General features: G+C 38.6%; 1 protein-coding gene across 3 annotated transcripts in view; it reads left to right on the forward strand.

Moving 5' to 3' along the window:
• Positions 1–21,134, forward strand: part of NXPE3 (neurexophilin and PC-esterase domain family member 3) — a 40,030-nt gene extending 18,896 nt beyond the window's left edge. For 2 of the 3 annotated variants that reach the window (XM_028504599.2, XM_036018031.1), the window contains exons 3-6: positions 1,330–2,081; positions 7,865–7,938; positions 16,597–16,803; positions 18,548–19,959. In XM_028504599.2, coding sequence (XP_028360400.1) covers positions 1,330–2,081; positions 7,865–7,938; positions 16,597–16,803; positions 18,548–19,098 — 1,584 coding nt within the window. In that variant the 3' untranslated portion in view covers positions 19,099–19,959. Of the gene's footprint in view, positions 1–1,329; positions 2,082–7,864; positions 7,939–16,596; positions 16,804–18,547 lie in introns of all 3 variants that reach the window. The other variant, XM_028504600.2, reaches the window with a different exon arrangement.
• Positions 21,135–22,865: the final 1,731 nt, after the last annotated feature.

Raw genomic sequence — 22,865 nt, forward strand, 5'->3', positions numbered from 1 at the left:
TTTGGTTTGCAGGCCGGCATTCAATCCAGTGAGCCACATAGCCAGGGCTGTTCTTTTTTTCCTTTTCTTTCTTTTTCCTTTTTTTTTTTTTTTTTTAATACCATCTTTGAAGTAGATGCCTCTTTGAAATGGATGCCTGGGCAATTGAAGTCAGGCACTTTCATGACAAAAAAGAAAAAGTAATTGGCAGGGTTTATACTACAGAAGGATTACAGATATTTTCCATATGCTCCCTGCCACAATAAATGCATACCTCTTCCATTATTATTGTCATTTTTTTTCCAAGGATGAACCTACATTGATGCATCATAATCACCCGAAGTCTATTGTTTACTGTAGAGTTTACTCTTGGTTGTATATTCTGTGGGTTTGGATAAATGATAGTGATATCTGTCCATCATTAGAATATCATACAGAGTATTTCCCCTGCTCTAAAAATTCTCTCTGCTCTGTGTAGCATTTCTTTTTTATTCTTTCTTGGAATTTCCCTCTCTCTTCTTATGTTGCCCATCTGTTTTTGCATGTTGTCTGATTTTTCCATTAAAGCCCGTAGCATATTAATCGTCGTAGTTTTAAATTCCCGATCTGATTATTCCAACATCCTTTCTATAACTGAGTCTATTTCTAATATTTGTTCTGTGTTTTCATACTATGGTTTTTGTTTTGTTTTTGCCCTTTGGTGTATTCTGTAATTTTTTGTTGAAAACTACACATGATGTGCTGGGTAAAAGGAACTACTATAAATAGGCTTCTAGTGGTGTGGTGGTAAGGTGTGGGGGAGGTGAAACTTTTTATAGTCCTGTGATTAAAGCCTCAGTCCTTTAGTGAGCCTGTGTTCCTGGGCTGTGACCTTCAAATGTGCATCTTAGACCTCCCCCTACCCCTGAAGTTGGACAGAATGGTTAGAATAGGCTGGAGTTGGGTATGTCCCTTATCCCAGTTTGTTTAGGCTTTGATAAAACCTCAGTGGGTTAGCCTCTGGTAAAATACTTTCTCTTGAGGTCAGGCATTGTTAAGAAGAACAGGATGCTCAGGTACATTTTGGAATGATACCTTTTCACTTCTAATGGAAGCACAGGGAGATTTTTCTCCAGTATTTACTATGGGAACCTGATCAAATTCCTGGAGGTAAATTTCATAAAAGTGAGGGGATCCCTCTATGACTATTCTTTTACATTATGGCCTTGTAACATTAATGAGCTTTGGTTTTTGAAACAGTGTCATCCCCAGTAGTTACATTAAAATTTAAACTGAAGCAGAGATTTATGTGGTTGAATATAAGGAGATTTATTGTAGCTATGGTTTCTGCTTTTGTGTTTTTCTCTTTAGTACTTGGACCATGAGACTGTCTCAGCCACATTCATCGACAGTAGTGGACAGTTTGCTTCATCCCAGGTGATAGGAGGTAGCCGGAGCCCCTACTGTGGCTATGAGCACCAGACTCTGTCCAGCCAGGAGCACATGGAGGAGGACTCCTTGCTGGCTGCCTTACAGTGGCAAGTGCCTGATGTGCCTGTTCCCTTTTTGAAGAGCAGTGACCCGTCTTCCAGCTACTTTGTCATCTTGAACTCTGCAGCCTTCTTCAAGGTGGGAAGCCAGCTAGAAGTACTGGTTCACATACAGGATTTTCAAAGAAAGCCCAAGAAGTATGGTGGAGACTACCTGCAGGCCAGAATTCACTCCCCTGAGCTGCAGGCAGGGGCTGCAGGCAGAGTGGTAGACTACCAGAATGGGTTTTACAAGGTCTTTTTTACTTTGCTCTGGCCCGGCAGAGTTAAAGTGTCCATATCTCTGGTCCATCCCAGTGAAGGGATCAGAGTTCTTCAGCACTTACAGCAAGAAAAACCAGACAGGGTCTATTTCAAGAGTGTCTTTCGTTCAGGAAGAATTTCTGAAACTACTGAGTGCAACCTGTGTCTTCCTACGAGTCTTCCCCTATGTAACTTTACAGATCTCTACACTGGAGAACCCTGGTTCTGCTTCAAACCAAAGAAGCTCCCTTGTAGCAGCAGAATTAACCATTTCAAAGGTGGATACCTGAAGGGCCTCCTCACAACTGCAGAGAATGCTTTCTTTCAGAGGTGCGTGCTCCTGGTTCTTGCGGGTAATTTAAGCATTCCCTTTCACTGCCTTTGTCCTATTTAGGAGATGTTTTCATAGTTAGGAGACTTTCTTGTTTTTATTTTGTGCTACTTATATCTCTCTGAACTTGAACCAATTCAGGAAAAGTGGTGAATAAGAAAATACAGATTTACGTTTTGTGACTAGTTGTTTAAAGTGAAGCTTCGTGCTTATTTCAGTTCAAATTAAAGACCTTTCCCCTTGAATTGTCACTTTTTTACCCTCATTACCTGTTTTATTTCAGAACTGTGTAGTACATCTCATCGATAGCTGTATAAGCAAGATCATTTATTCACAGAACAGATAAAAAATCATCTAAGAACAGGGCTGGTAAGTTGTAGTCAGTGTTTTAGCTTCATGTCTAATAAACTGAAGTAATTTTAAGTAATCTAGTTGTTAAAAAGTCACATAAACGTTTATTGAGGGAAAACGATGAAGAATGTAGCAACATTGCAGGCTTAATTTCATGATAAGCATGGGAAGCCAGGAATACCACAGCAAACTATATATTTTAAGTTAATAGTTTTCTATTCTTGAACATAAATATAAAACTTTGTCAGCATAATCAATATATTTACTAATGTGTACAGTGGAATGCATGGAAATCAGTATGAATTAAAATTTTTGTTTTCTTCAACATTCCATATAGTTCTACATTAAAATAATATTCCTAATATATAAAAAGTTATAAAAGCTACATGGTCAAAAGTACAATTATTTGAAAGAATGTAAACTTTAAAATTTTTAAAATGAATATATATACTTTTTAAACATTCTTTGGTAGAGAGATATTTTTGTTGAGTACTAATGTGCACCCTGAACATTTTTATATTTTATGTCCAATCATCACTTGGTAGGGGAAAACTTCCTACCACAAGGTATGTGGTCCAAAGGAACTTCTAAAATAAACCCTCTGATTTTCCAGTTCTAGAGTCAAGCTTTGTTCCTAACAGTTTACCTACGCCTAAACTGTTGATGGACTCATGCTATTGCTTTTAGAAGGCCAGCAGGGGGAGCACTGCTCAATGTATTTACTGCACTGTCTTTCAGAAGAAGGCCTAGTTTTTTGTATGGATTATTACAAAAAGACTTTAGATTTAGTTTTAATGCTGTGTTCAATCTCAGACATGCTATTATTGATGACTATGAGTGAATGCTTTTATTTCTGTGCACTTTTTGTCTATGTATAAAGACTGCTTACGGGTTCTGTTGTCAGTTTACTTAGTGGCCTAGCAAAGAGCAAGAAACATAACTTGTAATTTACTCAGAGTCCATGTGGGATAAAGTTTAGGGAACGAAATTAGTGTAAAATTTAAAAATATGTCTAACACCAGTCCTACTACCAAAACCAAAAACACCTGTGAATCTAGAAGGATAAAGTAATGCCTGTCCCTGCCCTTACTTGCATATCCTGGGTGAGGCTGGCTGATGATACTTTGTAGTAGAAACATTCAGAAATTACTTATCTGGCACTTCCCTGGCAATACAGTGTGTGAGATGGAATAAATTTTTGGAACAAACACTTGACAGAGTTCTGGTGCTGATTTTATTTTTTTGCATTTGTTTACTCTTAAAATTCTGAAAGTTTGCATCAGGCTAACTGAAAAGAAAAAGAGAGATTGAATTTGATCATTAGAAGGATCTTTAGGTATACTCTTTTGACCTTATGGCCTGAATATATTAAGCTGATACCCATTTTTACCTCTTTTCTTGGTGGTTCACAGTGTTGCTTAATTCAGAAAGGATTAAGAAGCTTATAGTCTTAGTCTTCGGGTCCCTAAATGATGGGTAAATAAGGTGATTTAGTCTTTGTTTTTTACTCTTAAGGAAAAAAGTTTTGGTTTTGGAAAGAACAGCAGTACTTTGCATTAAAGATCTTGCTAATACAAAGGAAGACCTTTTGAAAGAATGAGCTTATCGCATAAAAAGTCTCCCTTTATTTTAGCATGATTTGTACTTTTTAATTTTCTTTTTATAAAATATATTTTATTGATTATGCTATCACAGTTGTCTCAATTTTCCCCCGTTTCCCCCCTCCACCAATAACCCCCATTCCCTCCAGTAGTCCCCATCTTATTTCATGTCCATGTATCATGCATTTAAATTCTTTGGCTACTGCATTTCCTGTACTGCTCTTAACCTCCCCCTGTCTATTTTGTACCTACCAATTGTACTTCTTAATCCCTTCATCTTTTCCCCCATTCTCTTCCTTCCCTCTCCCATAATAACTTTCCAAATGATCTCCGTATCTATGATTCTGTTCCTGTTCTGCTTGTTTTGCTTAGTTTGTTTTTCAGATTCAGTTCATAATTGTGAATTTATTGCCATTTTAATGTTCATAGTTTGATCTTCTTTTTCTTAAATAAGTCCCTTTAACAATTTCATATAATAACAGCTTGGTAATGATGAACTCCTTTAGCTTAACCTTGTTTGGGAAGCAATTTATCTGCTCTTCCATTCTTAATGATGGCTTTGCTGGATAGAGTAATCTAGGTTGTAGGTCCTTGCTTTTTATCACTTTGAACTTCTTCCCATTCCCTTCCAGACTGCGAAGTTTCTTTTGAGAAATCAGCTGACAGTCTTATGGGAATTCCTTTATAGGTAACTATTTGCATTTCTCGTGCTGCTTTTAAGATTCTCTATTTAACCTTTTGCATTTTAATTATGATGTGTCTTATTATGGTCTTCTTTGTGTCTATCTTTTTTGAGACCCTCTGTGCTTCCTGTACTTATATGTCTATTTCCTTCACCAAATTAGGGAAGTTTTCTTTCATTATTTTGTCAAATAGATGTGCAGATTCTTGCTCTTTCTCTTCTCCTTCAGACACCCCTATGATGTGAAAGTTGGTATGTTTGAAGATGTTTCATAGGGCCCTTAGCCTATCCTCATTTTTTTTGGATTCTTTTTTCTTCTTGCTGTTCTGATTGAATGTTTTTTTTTTTTCTTCCTTATATTTCAAATCATTGATCTGATTCTCAGCTTCATCCACTCCACTGTTGGTTCCCTGTATAGTTTTCTTTGTTTCACTTAGTGTAAGTTTCATTTCTGCCTGGGTCTTTTTTTTTTTTATGCTGTTGAAGTACCCAAAGGGTTCCTCAAGCATCCTAATAACCAATGTTTTGAATTCTACATCTGATAGATTGCTTACCTGCATTTCATTTGATTCTTTTAATGGAGTTTTGTTCTCTTCTTTCATTTGGGCCATATTTCTTTGTCTTCTCATTTTGGCAGCAGCCCTGTGTTTGTTTTTGTGTTTTTAGGTAGAGCTGCTTTGACTTCCTGTCTTAATAGCATGGTCTATTGTAGAAAAGTGCACCAGTAAGTTGGATGGGGTGGAGCCTTAGGTAATCACCTGGGTGAAACAACCTGTTCTGTAATCTGTGGCTCTCATTGGTGGAGAGTTCAGAGAGGGGACAGTGCTGCTGCCTGGCCTCTGGAGTTTTATCTGCGAGAAAGCTGTCTCTTGACACTCAACCCTAATGCCAGACACTTCAGTTTCTTAGCATATACCAAGCCCTTCCAGCTTGTTTCCCTGGTGCTGAAGTCCAGAGGGAGTGAGTCTGCATAAGTCCTAAGCCCATTGCATGCCCTTTAAGAGGAGACTCCTGAGAATCCTTGCAGTTTCTTCCTTTGCCCCAACCCACACTGGTTTTTACAGCCAGAAGTTACGGGGATTTATCTTTCTGGTACTGGAACCCTGGGCTGGGTGGTCTGGTGTGGGGCTGGGATCCCTCATTCCAGAGGTATTTTTATTCACCACATGTGAATGTGGGACTTCCCCTTCCTTGTCTCTGCATCCCCAATCCTCTCTGCATCTCCATGAGTCTCAGCATCTCTGCCATTTCTACCCATCTGGATGAATGTGGCTTCTTTAATTCCTTGGTTGTCGCACTTCCATACAGCTCGATTTTTCTGACAATTCTGGGTGTTATTTGTTTTGTAGTCTAGCTGTTTTGTGACTAGCTGTAGTCTAGTTTTTGCTGTCATGTGCAAGGAGGTGAGCTGTGTTTACCTACGCTTCCATCTTCTATACTTTTTTCTTTCTAACTTTGTATTGAAAACACTTCAAATCTTTAGAAATTCTACACAAGTAATAATAATGAGCACACATGTCTTTAACTTAGAGTCATCATGGTTAATGGTTTGCCACATTTGCCTTCTCTCTGTATGTGGGTATATGTGTGTGTCTATGTGTAGTTTCTAGCCCCCCTCCCAGACTATTTGAAAGTAAGTCATAGACATCATGGCACTGGGCCCCATGAGTATGCATCTCCTAGGAGCATGGGCTTTCTCCAACATATAACCATAACACAGTTACCATACTTTGGACATTTATTATTGATGCAATAATATTAATATGAAGTCCATAGTCAAGTTTCTCCAGTGGTCCCAATAATGTCCTTTTTGATTACTTTTTTTATTTTAACTAATTGACTCTGTATTCATACACAGTGTATTTAGTTATCTCTTTAATCTCCTTTACAGAAGAGGTCTCTATCTTATTTTGTCTTTTTATGGTCCTAAGAATTTTGATGTCATGATTTTGTAGAATGTCCCTTAATTTGGAATTGCTGCTTTGTTGTTTCTGCATGACTAGAGTGAGGGAGTGAGATTAAACATTTTCACAGGCAAATTGCAGAGGTGAAATTTTCTTTGCTTCCTTACCTTAATGCCCCAAACCCATGAAAGCAGTTTACATGTGCTCTTTTAAAAGTTTACATGCGCACTCTTAAATGTCACTTACTTAACTATGACATTTTGTTAGTCTCTAATGTGGTCCCATATACTTCCTTCCTTAATATTTTTGTCTCTGTCCACCATTATAATGTCAGTTCTATAAAGAAGGAGATGCTGTCGTGTTTTGTTTACTATTATATCCTGGCATCTAAGAGTGCCTAGCATACAGTGAAGTTCAAGAATTATGTAAGGACAAATATTTCTTGAATTGACTTCTCAGTGAGACAGAAAATCATGACTGCAAGTTCCCATATCAAGAGTTTGGAAAGTTAGCATTATATTTATCTATTTTTATTTGTTTGTGGTCTAAGTGTAAGAGACTTAATTATTGTGACCCAGTTTCTGGAGTAGTTCACAGAGGTTTCACTATTCTTCTCTGGGGTTCCAGTCTCACCCACTTTTTCACACGGCCCTCCATCCACTACTTTCCAAGCACAAACTCTAGGCCAGGGCTTGTGCTGGTAAGTAAAGAAAACAAAAGTTGAATGGGACACAATCTGTGTCTTCAAGGAGCATGTGTTGTAGTAAAGAGGACGGACACTAAAGAACCACAGTAATGATGAACCAAGTGCTGCATGAGCTCACATCTGGTGTCTATGATAGGACGCATGTTAGTTCTGGGAAAGGCCTAAGGAATCTAATGTGTGACTTAATGTTACATAGACTTGCAGTGTGAATACTAGGTAGGGACAAAATAGATACTGTCATCAGCATGAACCATTTTCCCAGTCCAGGGGGAGTAAGCAGTTCAAACCAGAATTTGTCATTTTGGAGTTTGGGTTGAGGGCTATAAGTAGTGAGAAATTAACCTGTATAATTCCTATTCAGATTATATGGCCTGCTTATTCTGAGAGAGCTAGTTATTAATTATTGTGTTGATTAATATTTGTGAGACTATTTCTCTTAATGAGGATCTATGAAATCATATCCATTTTTATTTGTAAAGATACATATTAAATAAGCATCCCTGAATCTAAGCCTGTACTCTTTTTATTCCTCTTAAAGTGGTGTCAATATCAAAATGCCAATCAACTCCAGTGGACCTGACTGGGTGACTGTAATTCCCAGGAGAATAAAAGGTAAAAAGGAATGAGCTCTATGGTTTGTTGTTTTTCTTGGCAAGTGGGTGGAAGCTCAGTAGTTTCACTGATTTTACAAAACTCTATTTCCCCTGTAATAGGTCGTTGTTACTTCTGAGCACTACTGAAGATACTGAAGAGCTGTTCGATTAAAGTAAATCAGTTAGACTTATGTGCGTGAGGGTTTGGCTGTTTATGCTCATGTAAAAGCTGTCTTCTTCTCCCACTCCTCTCTCTCTTTGGCCCTTCAAGAGCCTTCACAGCTATTCTGTCCTTTAGAGTAGCTATTAGTCATATGTAGCTATTTAAATTAAAACTAATTAAAATTAAGTACAATTAAAAGTTCAATTCTTTAGTCACACATGCGCAGATAGTCAACATGTAGCTAGTGGCTACCATATTGGATAACATTTTATAAAGAATGTGCATATCATCACTGAAAGTTCTCTTGGATATCACTGCTCTAGCTGTGTTCAGGAAATGAGTGTAAAATTGTGGAAGTGAGTATAAAATTGTAGAAATGAGTGGAAATTTTTTAAATCAAAAGCACTGGGTTAGTGAAAGGAAGTTGTTCTCCAACTGGAGTCTCTAGGCTGGCAGCATCAGCACTCCCAGGGACTTGATACGACTGCAGACTCGCGGGTCCTGCCTCAGACCACTGGATCGGCAACTCTGGGGGGTGGGCACAGCAGTCTGTTTTAACAAACCTTCCAGGTGGCTCCGATCCATTGGTATAGGATATTACTTAAAAGAATGAAATTCGGAAGAGTTAATGTATGTATTGTGTTTTTGCAAAATAGATATAATTAGCTATAGTGACTTTTAGTAGAAGGATCACATTGTTACAGAGGCTTATGCAGGTAGCAGGCAGTTGCTTCTTGGCCTTCTGGTTAAGATCAAGTGCAGATGGAAACAATGTCCTTTTAATGTTAAAAGTATATATATTATCACACAGAGTACATACTGCAAACACTAATGCCACAGGGACTAGGTATATAACGCACTTGAATCCAGAAGGGTGGGTATTAGTCATATGCATGTCTCGTGTCAGTGGTGGAGATGGAACTCAAGAGCAAGGACCATCTAAAGCAGGGGGAGCAGCCTCTTCTCAGTTCCTGCTGCATCATTTCCATGAAGAAATGTAGACCCAGTTTCGCAAGATCTATAGATTTTTTTCCCATTAAAACCCAGACGTTTTAAAATATGATATCTCCAGATTTCCAAACATTGACATCCAGTTTAGAACTTTTAAAATACTGTATGGGCTAAATAAAACCTGTCAGTGCCCCTGGTGCAGGCAGAACATTGCCAGTCTCTATATCTGGGGCCCACGATTGTGTACCACAAGAAATCCCAATCTTTTCCTAACGAAGAGATGTATTTGATTTACTTGAACCCAGTGAATTACTAATATTAGAAGATACACCTGTGAAACATATTTAATGGCATTACATGTCTTTCCCTCCCTGGCCCACAACCCCGCAGCCGAGATGTTAGTCGACCTGTTATGCCCAGTAATACTGCACGCCTCACACCTCCTCCTCTTTGATACCTTGGGAGCCCTGTCCCACCGCTTCGTCTGTCCTGCTCTCCCACAGACCCTGTCATTTGGATTGCCCTCCTCGAGGTATCTCTGGGTGTCCAGTGGGATGGTCAGTGGGAGGAGTTCAGATGGTTTACTTGCATCTGACAGGTCTTTAATTTCATCCAGGAAGTGGCTGTGGGTTTGTGACATATGATTGTGTTTAGAAAGAAGGCAGATTCAGTAATTAGTGAGACTTGATGGATTTTTAGAGGAAGAAAGCAACCATGAATCAGAGGGAGCTGAATAGCCTGGCTTTAAGAAAACCATCTTGGAGTAGGTACCATACATAACTGGAAAGAAAAGGGCAGTAGTTGTACAAGGGTGGGCAAAAGTAGGTTAAATTACCAGCCATCATTATGTAAAAGAAAAATCAGAAGTAAGGATATACAGTAATAATAGCAACATTAATAAGAAGACAAATAATACAAATAAATAATATAATAATAAATGATAAATTAAGAATAAACTGTTTCATGTACTCACAATGATAAACCTACTTTTGCTCACCCCTGTATATGACATGGAAGTCCAGCTTGGCACCCTATTGCTGTGAGTGCCTCCAGCAGGGGTTACCCAAAGATACTAAATGAAGGACTCATACTGTCCTCGCTTCCCTCCCTTCATTTTTTCATTCTCTTAAGAATTTTTTTGTTGTTTTCAGAGAATTTTAGATTTAAGAGTTACAGAAAGACTAGCATTGCCATATAGCCTTTACCCAGCTTCACCTATGCTAACATCTTAAGAACACTTACCAAAACTAAGAATTTAACATCAGTACGATATTATTAACTAAGCTATAGAGTTTGTTTGGATTTCATTAGCTTTCCTACTAATGTCCTGTTTCTGTTCCAGAATCTGGTGCAGGACCCCACATTGCATTTCTTTGCCATGTTTCCTTGGTCTTCCCTTTGTGAGAGTTCCTCAGTCTTTCAGTATTTTTCATGACTTTGTCCCTTTCACAGGACATTGGTTAGATATTTTTTCGTATATCTCTAACTTGGGGTTTGTCTAATGTCTTCCTCTGGTTAGAATGTGCTTATGCATTTTTGTAAGGAAAAGCACAGAAATGATGTCGTATCTTAGGGGTGACCTGATATCAGTGTGCGTTGCTAACGCTGTGAACCTCGGTGCCCTTTAAAGGGCATACACGATATTGACGTGTATGGCTAATGTTATTAGCTTTGACCACTTGATTAAGGTGGTGTTTGCCAGGGTTCTTCACTGTAGACTTATTTGTATTTATCTCTGTATTTTTAAAACATATTATTTGTATCTTTGTATATACTTTGTATACTCTCAGTATTCTTGAGAGCTACTCTGAGAATGTATAGGCTGAATAATGTCTCCCCCAGATCCTAATCCATCAAATTTGTAAATGTTACCTTATATGGCAAAATAAATGTTGCATATGTGATTAAGATAAGGGTCTTGAGTTGAGAAGGAATTATCTGGATTACCTGAGTGGGCCCTAAATGCAGTGACAAATGCCCTTTTAAGTGGGAGGCAGAGGGAGATTTCTCAGAGAAGGCAGAAGGCATTGTGAAGATAGAAGCAGAGAGAGATTAGAAGCTGCCCTGCTACTGGCTTTAAAAATGGGGAAGGGGCGGGAGCTACGAAATACAGCTCTAGCAGAGGCGAGGACATAAATTCTCCCCTGCATCCTCCAGAGAGAGTGTGGCTCTGCAGATGCCTTGGATTTGGCCCAGTGATACTGATGTAAAGTTTCTGGCCTCCAGAACTGTAAGAGAATAAATTTATGTTATTTTAAGCCACTGAATTCGTAGTAATTTCTTACAGCAGCCACAGGAAACTAATACAGAGACTACATATTCTGTTTCTGCTTAAACTTTCACCCACTAATTTTAGTGTTTGTCAGTAAATCTTGTAGCACTTATTTCTATGGTTTTCTAATGATGACTTGGCGTATTATCATTCTTAATACATTTGTTAGTTGGAATTTTTCTGTAAGGATAAGTTGTCCCTTCTTTCCCATGTATTGTCAGTATAGACTCATGATTATCTATTTCAACTTTTGGGCTATAATTCAATTCAACCATTTTTTTGTTGTTCAAAATATTTTTTGGCAATTGGGAACTTTTTCAGTCTGGCTCCTATGCCCTTTTGACATGCTCTCATCATTTTTTGCTTCAAGTTTGTTTGTTTGTTGAGTGCTTCCTTCCTGGTACCACAAGGTATTTCAAGGCCATGTTGAATTTTTTTTTTGTCCTGACCTAGGAAAGGTTCAAAGTCTTTCTCCTTTTATTATTTCACTTATGAATCCTATATTTTGGAAGGTTTTTTCCCTTATGAAATTCTGTTATTTATGTAGTAGTTAAATGATTTTTCTATAAGGTAAAATTATCCTAAGACACGTATGTAGAGGCTGCTGAATTGCTTGAGATTTGCCAGGGCTACCCCCATACATGGGTGTATTCCAGTCAAAAGTAAAGCAGCACAACTTTTAACTCGACGAGACTTCCTTACCCAGGACAAGGGCTGGTTTCTGACAGGCTTTCTCAGTGTCACAGTTGCTGTTGAATTTCTGTGAGCACTGCACTGAGGTCCCCAGAGTATCATAACCTCACGGCTTAGGGACCTTGATGGTTTCTAACTTCATCCAAAACTAAAGTGGAGCTCATATTTCAGGGGGAGCTTACTGAGAGTTTAGGATAGGGCTAGATCTAATAGTAACAAAATAAATATGAACATCTTTGTAGTTCTTTACTGTGTTTATCTGTTGAAATATATCTGATACATAATGGAGCACACAGGTCATAAGCATATAGTACACAGAGTTTTACACTTGTACATGCCTTGGTAAATGTGGTAGGCTGGATTCTGACGTGACTCCCAGTGATCCATGCCCTTACTAATCCCTTCCCTTCAATTATATGGCAAAATCTGGCTTAAAAAAAAGAGGTTATCCTGGGTAGATCTGATCTAATCAGACAAGCCCTAAGCAGGGACCAGTTTCTTGTTGAAGAAAGATTGAAAAATGTGAGAAGGATTCCATGTGAGGGAGATTCTGAGTTGCTGGCTTTAACAATGAAGGAAGCCATGTGGCAAGGAATCTATAGGCAGCTTCTATGAGCTGAAGGGTATTCCCTGGCTGACAAGGAAATGAGAGACTCTGTCACAAGGAGAGTAAAGGCAAGTAAATTCCTTATAACCACAAAGAACGGAATGAGGCCAACTTGAATGAGTTGTGAGGTGGATTCTTCTCCAGAGGCTTCAGAAAGAAAGGAACGTGGCCTGCTGATGTCCTGACTTCAACTCATGAGACCTGAGCAGAGCACCCAGCGGTGCTGCACCCTGTGCTTCTGACCTCCAGAGCTGTGGGGAATAAATGAACCTTGTTTTTAAAGCACTAAATTTGTGATGCTGCATTACACAGCAATAGAAAACTAACTAATAAGTTACCACCTAGATTAAGGTATAGAATGTTTAGAATATAGAGAATATTTCCTGCATTCCGGTATAACCCTTTACTATTAAAAAATGTGCTTTCACACTTGTACAGCACTGAATTTTCACAGCCCTTTACAATAACTAGGAGCTTACTTTATAGGCAGTGAAACCAAGATGTAGGTCCAATTATCTTAGAAAATCAAAAGGATCCTATCCTACATAAAAATTCCAACTAACATTCCATTTGGGGGAAGGAAACCCGCTTCCACAACTGTGTCAGTAATGTAATGTACGTCTTTGAAAACAGTGCCGACCTCACCTGCTGCCTGCCTCCACAACTGTCTGAGGAGCTTTGGCAAGTCACTCCTCACCATTTGGACTAGCTATTCTCTGGGGTCCCTTTCAGCATTCTCTGAATCTGCAGGTATTTCTGCTTATACAGCATTTTTAGCTTTCCTCTCTAAAGTGCTTAGCTGTTAGGGCACAGAAATACAAAGAAAAAAAGCAAATTTCCAACGTTTTGTAGGGGGTTTCAAGAGTAAATTCAAATTCAAGCTGTTATAATGACTGTGTAGCTAGCACCCTCTCATATCCCCTGCACGTGACTGAGTGTGCCTCAACAGCTGGACTCACTGTCCTCACTCCTTGTCTCCCTGAGGTGGCCTCCAGGTACCCTGTGCCCACAGTGTTCCCTGGTCACAGAATTATTTGGCTCTGCTCCTTCTCTGTCTTGTCTTTCTTTCCTGTCATAACCATGCACTCCCCTTCAGCCTGTCCTTTACTGTTCTTTTTGTGAGTAATTTTGGGCCGTAAAATTAAGGGACTGTGCACACATATACCCCATCTTTAATTGTCCTGTATCTCTCTCCAGCTCTTTCTAGATAATTTAGGAAAATTTGTCTCTGTTCTCTAATTTTGTCCCATTTGTGGCTCAAATGGCCCTCATTATGGCTAATGAATTAGATGTCAGCATTTGGAGGAAAATTTAAGCCATGGGCTGTAAAGAGAAGCCACGATATTTTAGAAAAGCAGGGACCTTACCTGTGAATAATTAAAACTATCCCCTTAGTTTTACATAAAGGCATTTATATCTGCCTTTACAGCCACCTCTGTGTAAATTTCACCATCATTCAGGATAACCATAAAATTGCATAGTAACTCATTATTCATCTTTAAAATTACTTTTATTCCACATGTATAGTAACTAGGGGTCATATTACTGATTTAAGAGGCTTTCATATCTCAGTTATGTTATGTGAAAATGTATTCTGAGTTCCAAGAAATGCTGACTTTTGGCTGTTTAAAATCCTGAGTCAGGAAATGTTTTTGTCCCAGCTGACCAGAAGAGGGCAATGTAGGTACATGCATTTCAATACGTTGTGTTACCTAGAGCTGCAAGTTTAAAGAATTAATGTCAGGTTCAGTAATTGATTTGTTTTGCTTGTCTTAAGTCAGGTAGTAAATATAATTACCATTTGAATAGAAATGGTAGTTGTTTCCTGTGTGATACACACTTTTCTTTATAACATGTATTCGACAGAGAATTACCCAAATCTCCTGAATTAACTGTGATAAAAATTGTAACTTCAAAATCACTTAATTTCCATCCTAGTAAATGTTTTGGAGCTCTCTGGCCTGTGCAGCTTGATGTTCCAATATAACTGAGTGAGCTTTGGATGAAATGTGCTAACATGATAAAGCCACACTTAGTTCATGTTGAGAAGTTGTTTTTGAATAAACCAAATAAATATTTGAAGGAAGAGAATGAAGGGGTGTTTCTTCTTTAGCCAGCAGCCCAATTTATCTTTATCCCTTCATTCTTGTCATTCATTCATCCATCTTCTCATTCAATAAATGTTTAAGTACCTAACAAGGTCTGGCAATTGCTATACTTTGTCTTTCATTCAAAGTTTGAAAGAATCTTAGGGCAACACATGGGTTAGGGAATTATAGATATCTGGATGGAGCCCCGTCCAAGATGTGTCTGGTCACTGTCCCTTGGCAGCCCCTCCTACAGTGCCTGTGTTGATGTGGATCATTCTGAATGAGAACTCAACTCTGATGCGTAAACTTCCGCAGCACATGAATCACAGACCTCTCCAGCACATTCGCAGTTTTGATCCCCTAATTCTTGTAACAACAACAACAGCGAGAACAAAAGAATATAACCTATCCCCCTTTTTTTGATAATTACATTTGCCAAATAAAACTTTCACAAGTGATGTTTATTTTTCAATTTAGTCTTTGAACCTGCAGAAAATCAGCAACTGCCTTAGAAAAAAGATTAAATATGTGTTATCTGTCAGATAGGATATCTTTCTTGAAGGGAATAAACCAAAACAATTTTGAGTAATAGGGATAATGTCAAGAAATCAAATTAGGTGAAAATAGTCACAAATAGAGGACTAAAACTTGGGACTCATAAACACTTGGATTTTGAATTGTGGTTTAACAGGTCAGACTATAGAATTACTGGATTATGATCAAGGTTTGAACCTTGGGTTGTGTAAGGAAGTGATATAAAATGATTGGTAGTTTTCTGAAGATGGTGGATTTGAATCAGTGTTAGAAATGAGTAAGTGCACACCTTCAGGAAAAAGCCAAAATCTAACGGCTGGCATCTACAAGCATCTGTTTTTGAGAGGCAGTGTGGTACAGTGGTTAAGAGCAGGGGCTTTGGGGGTCACCTGCTTGGATCTTCAACTCCTGGCTGTGCTGCTTACCAGCTCTGGGGCCTGGTCATGTTGTATAACTGTTCTGAAAGGTAGGGGGGTAACAATGGGACCTACCTTAAAGGGTCACTGTGAGCATCTCAGGAAATAATACATTTAATTGCTTACAACAGTGTCTGGTGCAAAGTAAACTTGCAAGAAATACTAACAGTTCCTGTCTTGGTGCCTGTAAAGCATATTGTTTCCACAGTGGCATTTTCCAAGGGAGGTGTTCGGGCAGAAGGATGTTGACTTTTCCTCTGAAAGGTGTCTCGGCACTGTGCTCTCATGTGAAGTTAGGCTACAGCTATGAATACATACTGCTGATGTACTGTTAATATTGCTCATTAAGCATAACAGTCTTCTGAACCTTCTTTATGGGGGAAATAATTATTTAGACTGCATGTCATTGGTTTGGTTCTCTGATAGTTTCCTGAATTAATATTTGATTGTAGGACCCATGGGTTAAAACTTTCCTTTTAATGGACTGAGAAACAGTGGATTATTACTATGCATATGAAAACTATGAATTTAAGTTGTTAACTTGCCCCACAGGCATTTTGATGAGAAACTTCTATTCTGAGATAATGCCGGACAGTGCTTATATCTACACATTTCCTCAGTTTTTGTCTGCCGTCATTTTTTGGCTTTGATAAAAAGATGCCTAATCAGAGGGAATGCTCAAAAAAAAAAAAAAGAAAAAGTCCCCTTGTCCCCTTCTGTTTACCAACACCCTCACACTTGTTTCAGATCTTCCCATTTTTGTGCAAAGGGAACTTTTTGAAATAAGAGGAAAGTCTGGAATTTCTTTGAGATGTGACAGCAGGAAGTGTAAGCCAGATGCTGTCAGGCTAACAAATATTGGGTCATAATTGTGTTTCTTGGGACATTTTTCATGTGTGGTTTGTTGGAGGAGAATTTCAAAATATTTCATGTTTTTCTTTTTCTTTTCAGAAACTAACAACCTAGATCTATCTCAAGGCTCAGGAACCTTTCCTTCCGGGCATTATTACAGAGATCAGTGGAGGCCTAGAAACTTTAAGATACGCCAGTTTAATGAACCCGACAACATTACAGAATGCTTACAAAAAAAAGTGGTGTATTTATTTGGTGACTCAACAATCAGGCAATGGTTTGAATACCTAACTGCGTTTGTTCCAGGTTGGTACTTTGCTTTTTGATTCATAACTCTTTTCAAATACACACAAAATCAGCTCTGAAATAAGCAGACTCGCTTGGGTGCCTGAAGAAAGGCATCAAGTGAACAAGCAGGTATTTCTCTGTAAAGCCAAAGAGGTATCCTAACCCTGGAAGGATGTGTGATAGTTTTGAACAGTAGTGAGGTTGTGCTGTATTGATGGAAGTACTGGGTCCTTGCTGAAGTTTCTACCACTGAGTAGCCGTGTGACCCAGGACAGGACACTTGCTTCTCAAAGGGGCTTCACATTTAATTTTTGGAAGGAAAGAAGGAAGTAGATATGACTCTAAAAGGTGAAAAATTAATTCCTGTTTCTGTTGTGCTTTTTTTAAAATTGAAACAGACATAGGTGAGTTCTTTTGACTATTTCTAGTCAATAAAGCATAAATTACAAATCAGGAGAAAGGAAATGATTTGTATGGCATGATGTGAGGCACGGCTTGATGTCGACCAGCCAGCTGGGCCTTCCAGGAGTTGCTTGGTTCTTAATTTTAATGACGTAGTTTGGTATTTCCTTTGAGAGCAGTGATCACATTGTCTTGATTATTTTCCACCATACCCTTTACTGATAAAGGTTTGTGTCAGTGTTTGATCTTGATCAAAAAAAAAAAGAATGGTAGATTGAGCTTTTCGTCAGTTTAAATGGGGTTAAATGCTAAGTGGTAGTAGTTTAAGTAGGACAGTCTAGAAGAGGAGTCTGGGACTGAAGGGGAATGAACCCTTCACCTTAACCCTCAGAGTAATATAGTACAATTATAGTTTGGTGTTACTTCTTCAGAATTGACTGGAAACACCTTGAGGGCAAGGACTGTGGATTCTTCCTCTGAGAATTGCTGGCTTATAGCACTGTAGTGGCTGGCATTGAATGGGTGCTTGGGAAGTGTTCATTGACTTGAGTTGCCAAAAATTACTTAGTCTGTTTTCTGTAAGGCATTCATAGGAATATTTTGGAATATAAGACAGGCCTTTTTCCTTGTGGAGCATATTAAGTGCTGAGTTATATAGTTTTCTTGGATCTTCAGAAGATCTCAAAGGAGCTGGACTTTGAAACACAACTTACATAAAGGGGAGGGAGAGAAGGAAACTAACTTGTGCTGCTATCTTTGTTATTTTTATGACAGAGCTAGACGTTCTCTAAGATATTAACATGGTTTTCCATCCATAGGGTGAAATTGAAAGTCAAAAGAACAGAGTTGCTCCTTTCTTTGGCTTATAGCAAAAAGAGGTATTTAGTTATACAATAGCAAAAAGAGGTATTTGATTGCTATATGTGTTCTTTAAAAAGCAGAAATTATAGCCCTTGCCCTGGAAGAAATATTTATCTGTTGCAACAATAATGTGTAAATATTAAGTTGGTTTTTAGATACTCAACAATCAGTGCAAACAGGAAGATTTCTTGCCCTAACAGAGATAAACAGATTATTTTGCTTCTAAGGCATAGACATAGGTATAGAATCTATCACTGATGTTATTACTTGTAATGTTATATTTATGGAGTGGTTTAAGTAATAACTATGTTAGAATCAAGGCCCATTGAGGCAAAATGGGCCAAAGTGCAGTGAACCGATGTATTCCCTTTACATTTGTATTGCATCTTTTTGTTGTACTTTTATTTAAAAGACTTTTTGAAGCCACCAAGTAAAGAATAATCAAAATATATGTGCTCGATTTGAACAGTTTTATTAATTTGAGTCTTCCTTATTTCAGATTTAATGGAGTTTAACTTGGGTAGTCCCAAGAACGTGGGTCCCTTCCTTGCGGTAGACCAGAAGCACAACATCCTGCTCAAGTACCGCTGCCATGGCCCACCCATCCGCTTCACAACTGTCTTCAGTAGCGAGCTCCATTATGTGGCAAATGAACTGAATGGTATTGTGGGAGGGAAGAACACTGTGGTTGCCATTGCCGTGTGGTCGCATTTCAGCACCTTCCCCTTGGAAGTATATATCCGGCGGCTCAGGAACATCCGTCGAGCAGTGGTCCAGCTCTTGGATCGAAGCCCTAAGACTGTAGTAGTTATCCGGACAGCCAATGCCCAAGAGCTGGGGCCTGAGGTGAGCCTTTTCAACAGTGACTGGTACAACTTTCAGCTGGACACCGTCCTTCGGAAGATGTTCTCAGGGGTTGGAGTATATCTCGTTGATGCCTGGGAGATGACCCTGGCCCATTATCTACCCCACAAGCTCCATCCGGATGAAATTATTGTGAAGAACCAACTAGACATGTTCTTGTCCTTTGTGTGCCCCTTGGAGACCTAGCCTGCCCTGAAGGGGGCTGGAGGAAGCACTTTCAGTGACCTTTGCCATCACCTGCATTGCAGAAGGTTTATGGACGGCCCTGTGGAGAGATGGCCATCATGGGTGTATAAAGTTTCAGAAAGGGCTAGATTTTATATAATGACTTGTAAGGAGCTTAGAAAATGCAGGTTATATTATGTCTACCTATAGGATATTTTCCAGTCTGGACTTAGCCATTAACAACATTCACACACTGTATTGTCCTTGCAACCAAAGATGCAAATAAGTGTGTTTGAACTGACTTCTCCTGGGAGGGGAGATTACTGTGCTAAAAAATATGAAAAATGCTCTGACCTAAATGGAAGGGAAAAATTTGGCTGGCAGTGGAGCGTTTGTAGCTTCTCTGACAAAGGAAATTGAGCCCTTCTGTATGAACAGCACAGTCGGTCCCTTTTCAGCCAGGAGAACTAACAAGGCTTCTAGTCAGTGATTCCTGTAACACTCCGAAGACTGCCATGTCTGTTTCCCTTGATAATCCACTTTCTCTGAATTACTTGAAAAGACCAGTGTCCTTGCTCAGAATTTTTAGTGAGAAAATTTACAATGTCCTGCTTTTATCGAGAAAAGCAAAAGGGAGATAGGAAAACAGTGTGTAGGAAATCTCAGTAGTCAATTGACATTTGCATTGGTTTATTTTATTTATTTAGTTCATCTAAATTTCGCATTGTGAATACTCACTCAAAAAATCACTTTGGAACTAGAAGAGTAAAATCTATACATGGACATTTATTTTTGTGCTTTGAAGTTTGAGGGTTTTAAAAATTGACTTTTATGTAAAGAGTGTTACTGTGACTATAAATTTGTAAAAATCATTTCCATCTATTTCAGTTGTTTCTTTTTTGATTGTTAGTTTTGTTAATGGCGAAATAGCACCAGATGTGAGACCTCGGTCCTTGAGTTTGGCTGAGAAAAGAACTCAGAGCCAAGGAACTCAAATATAGGTGAAAGTTTATTTAGAAAGTCACAGAGGCAGAAGAAATGAGTCAAGGAAGAAGCAAGCCAGCTGGGTTGTGTTGACTCAGAAAACAAGTTACAGAGGCAGAAGAAGGGCCCTCGGAGCTTAGAAAAAAGAAAGGCAAAGAAAATGCACTTGGGGGAAAGAGAGAGGGAAAGGCATGGGTGTGCTTCTGAGAGAGATAGAGAGAGAGAGCGAGCGAGCACCTTACTGGGTTCTTGTCTTGAGGGTTTTTATCTGGAGGCCTCAAATGAGGATCTCAGAATATTCATCAGCTTTCCAGGTATGTCTTTTCAGGATCAAGGTCTTTACCAATTGGTCGGCCAGGGCAGGGGGTCTTTAGTATTGCAGTTGGTCCTGAGGTCCTTGAGGGCAAGATCACCTGACCTTGCTGCTTTTCTGTGCCTGGAGTAGAAACATAACTGAGGCCTAAACGTTACCTGTAGTTTGACCAAAACTCTGTCTCTGTGGTCAAGAGACCTGAGGCTTTGTTCCTAAGATCACTTGATGGGGGTCAGAACCTCAGTCTTGAGGGCTTAACACTTAAGGCAGTGTTCATGCAAGGGCTTGTATAGGAGCTGAGTGAGACTATTCTCTGGCCTCCTTGTTCCTCCTCTAAGGGGGTCTACCACATGACTAAAGGCATGCCAGGGGAGGAAAGGTCAGGGGAGAGTCCTAACGGCAATATGAAAGGTCAGAGGGTCTAAACCACATGACCAGACATATGCTAGAGGAGGAGAAGCTCACTGCGGGCAAAGTTTCACCTTTCATTACTTGTCCTCCCAGTTTTGTCCTGGTGAACTTCCATGCCTGGACTGTTATTCCTACTCTGCTCATGCCTGTCTAACTGCCTACTATGTCATTTTCAACAGCATACCAAAATTAGAAATTAAGATCTCATTGGAAATTAAAGTTAGATATTGAACTCTATGACGAGTATTTCTTGATTTGGGCATAAGGTACATACAATTCTCTCCTGCTTGGGAGTCAAAAGCTGCTATTCCTATTGGCTGTTTTCAAATAAAGTGTACTTGAGTAAATTTAAATGAGTTGAAGTTAATTTGGGGCCATTTGGTAAGTCCTCTTTTCTTTTTGAGCCACAATAGATTATAGTCTAGTTTTAGTTATCCTAAATGGACATGTGAAAAAACTGGGGAGGCTTTAGAGATGAAGACAGATGCCTAAAGCATGCCATCTATTATTTTAGGGACTTTACCTGTAGCAATTAATTCTGATCATGATCCAATAGTGTAGGTGATATTTAACTTCATTTTATAGATAAGGAACTTGGGTTGGGATTTGGACTAAGTACGGTATGTGAGAGCCCATAGCACTTTTCATAACTTGTTGGACTTTTGTAGAGAAGTTTTCTTGTTTTGGAAGACGTTTTGAGCATTTCCTCAAGGATTGCTACAAGAGGCTGAGTTATCCTCTTCCCTGGAGAATTTGAAGGAGAGAGTGGACACTGCTTCTCTAGGGCTTTGGAGTGATGCTGCTTGTTTGTGCAAATGATTACTTGTGATATTGTCCAGTTTCTGTTATTTTTTTTTATTTAGTGACATAAGGTTCTAAAGATTAGATGACACAGTTTCTTGAAGTATTCTCAGTCATCTGTCCCCCTTCTCATTTGTCTTTTTTACTTTATGGTGTGGACATTAAAAAAAATGCGTAAGTGTAGAATTTGAGATATTATCTAAGTCTTCCTCAGAATAATTAAAATATATTTTAATTTCTTCTGAAAAGCTTATTTTAGGTCAGTACCATATGGTTGTGAATATTAGCATGCCAGACAAATAATATAGTTTTAAATATGTATTTTCCATTATAAACTGAAACAATTAAACTTCTTAATCTTTCAATTATGGTTGACATACAATATTATATTAGTTTTAGGGTAACAGCCTAGTGATTAGACATTTCTATAACTTACGAGTGATTACCCCATAAGTCTAGTATCCACCTGACTCTTTATGTAGTTATTACAATATTACTGACTATGTTTCCTATGCTGTACTTTACATCCCCATGATGGTTTTCATCATGATTTTTTAAAAGTGTAAACTCTAGAATCCATACTTCTATGGTCTGAACTCAATGACCATTACCATATTGGTATATTTTCTTACAGGTTTTTTTTTAACCACATAGCTATAATCACAGAATATGTAATTTGTATCTGTGTTTTCTTAACACAGAGAATTTTTCTGTGTTAAGTAGTCTCCATAACTTAATTATAAAAGTTGGCCCTAAAGTTCATCTAGTGATGTTATTATTTATATAAGTTGGCCATTATAGTTGGACATTTAGGTCTATCATAAAATATTAAAACTGTTTTATATACAATTTACTTGTGTTAAAATATGGATTTTATTTTGGAACCTGATAGCATGCATTTCATCTAGTGGATCTGCTCAGATTCTAGAACTCAAATGACTGATTTGATGCAACTTGTGAGAGGGAAAATTCCTAAGGCCCTTCTATGCAAATTAGATTTTAAAAGACGTCATCCTGTTACCAGTAACCTTTCTTTAGCAAATACAAAAAAAGACCTTTGGCGTTCTCATATGATCATTTAGCATTCTGAACAGCCATCGTTTTCTTAAAAACCGTTGACTGACAGTTCCTGGCTTCAGGTACTGAGTTACAGATTAATATATTTGGGTTCTTGATGAGACTATATATGGTGAACCTTCACATCTCCATGTGTCATACCAGAGGTGAGTCTGTTTCTGGCCTTATTGAAGGAAATAGTAATTACTGAGAGAGGTACAGG

This window comes from Phyllostomus discolor, chromosome 2 (genome assembly GCF_004126475.2).
Source record: "Phyllostomus discolor isolate MPI-MPIP mPhyDis1 chromosome 2, mPhyDis1.pri.v3, whole genome shotgun sequence".
NCBI lineage: Eukaryota > Metazoa > Chordata > Mammalia > Chiroptera > Phyllostomidae > Phyllostomus > Phyllostomus discolor.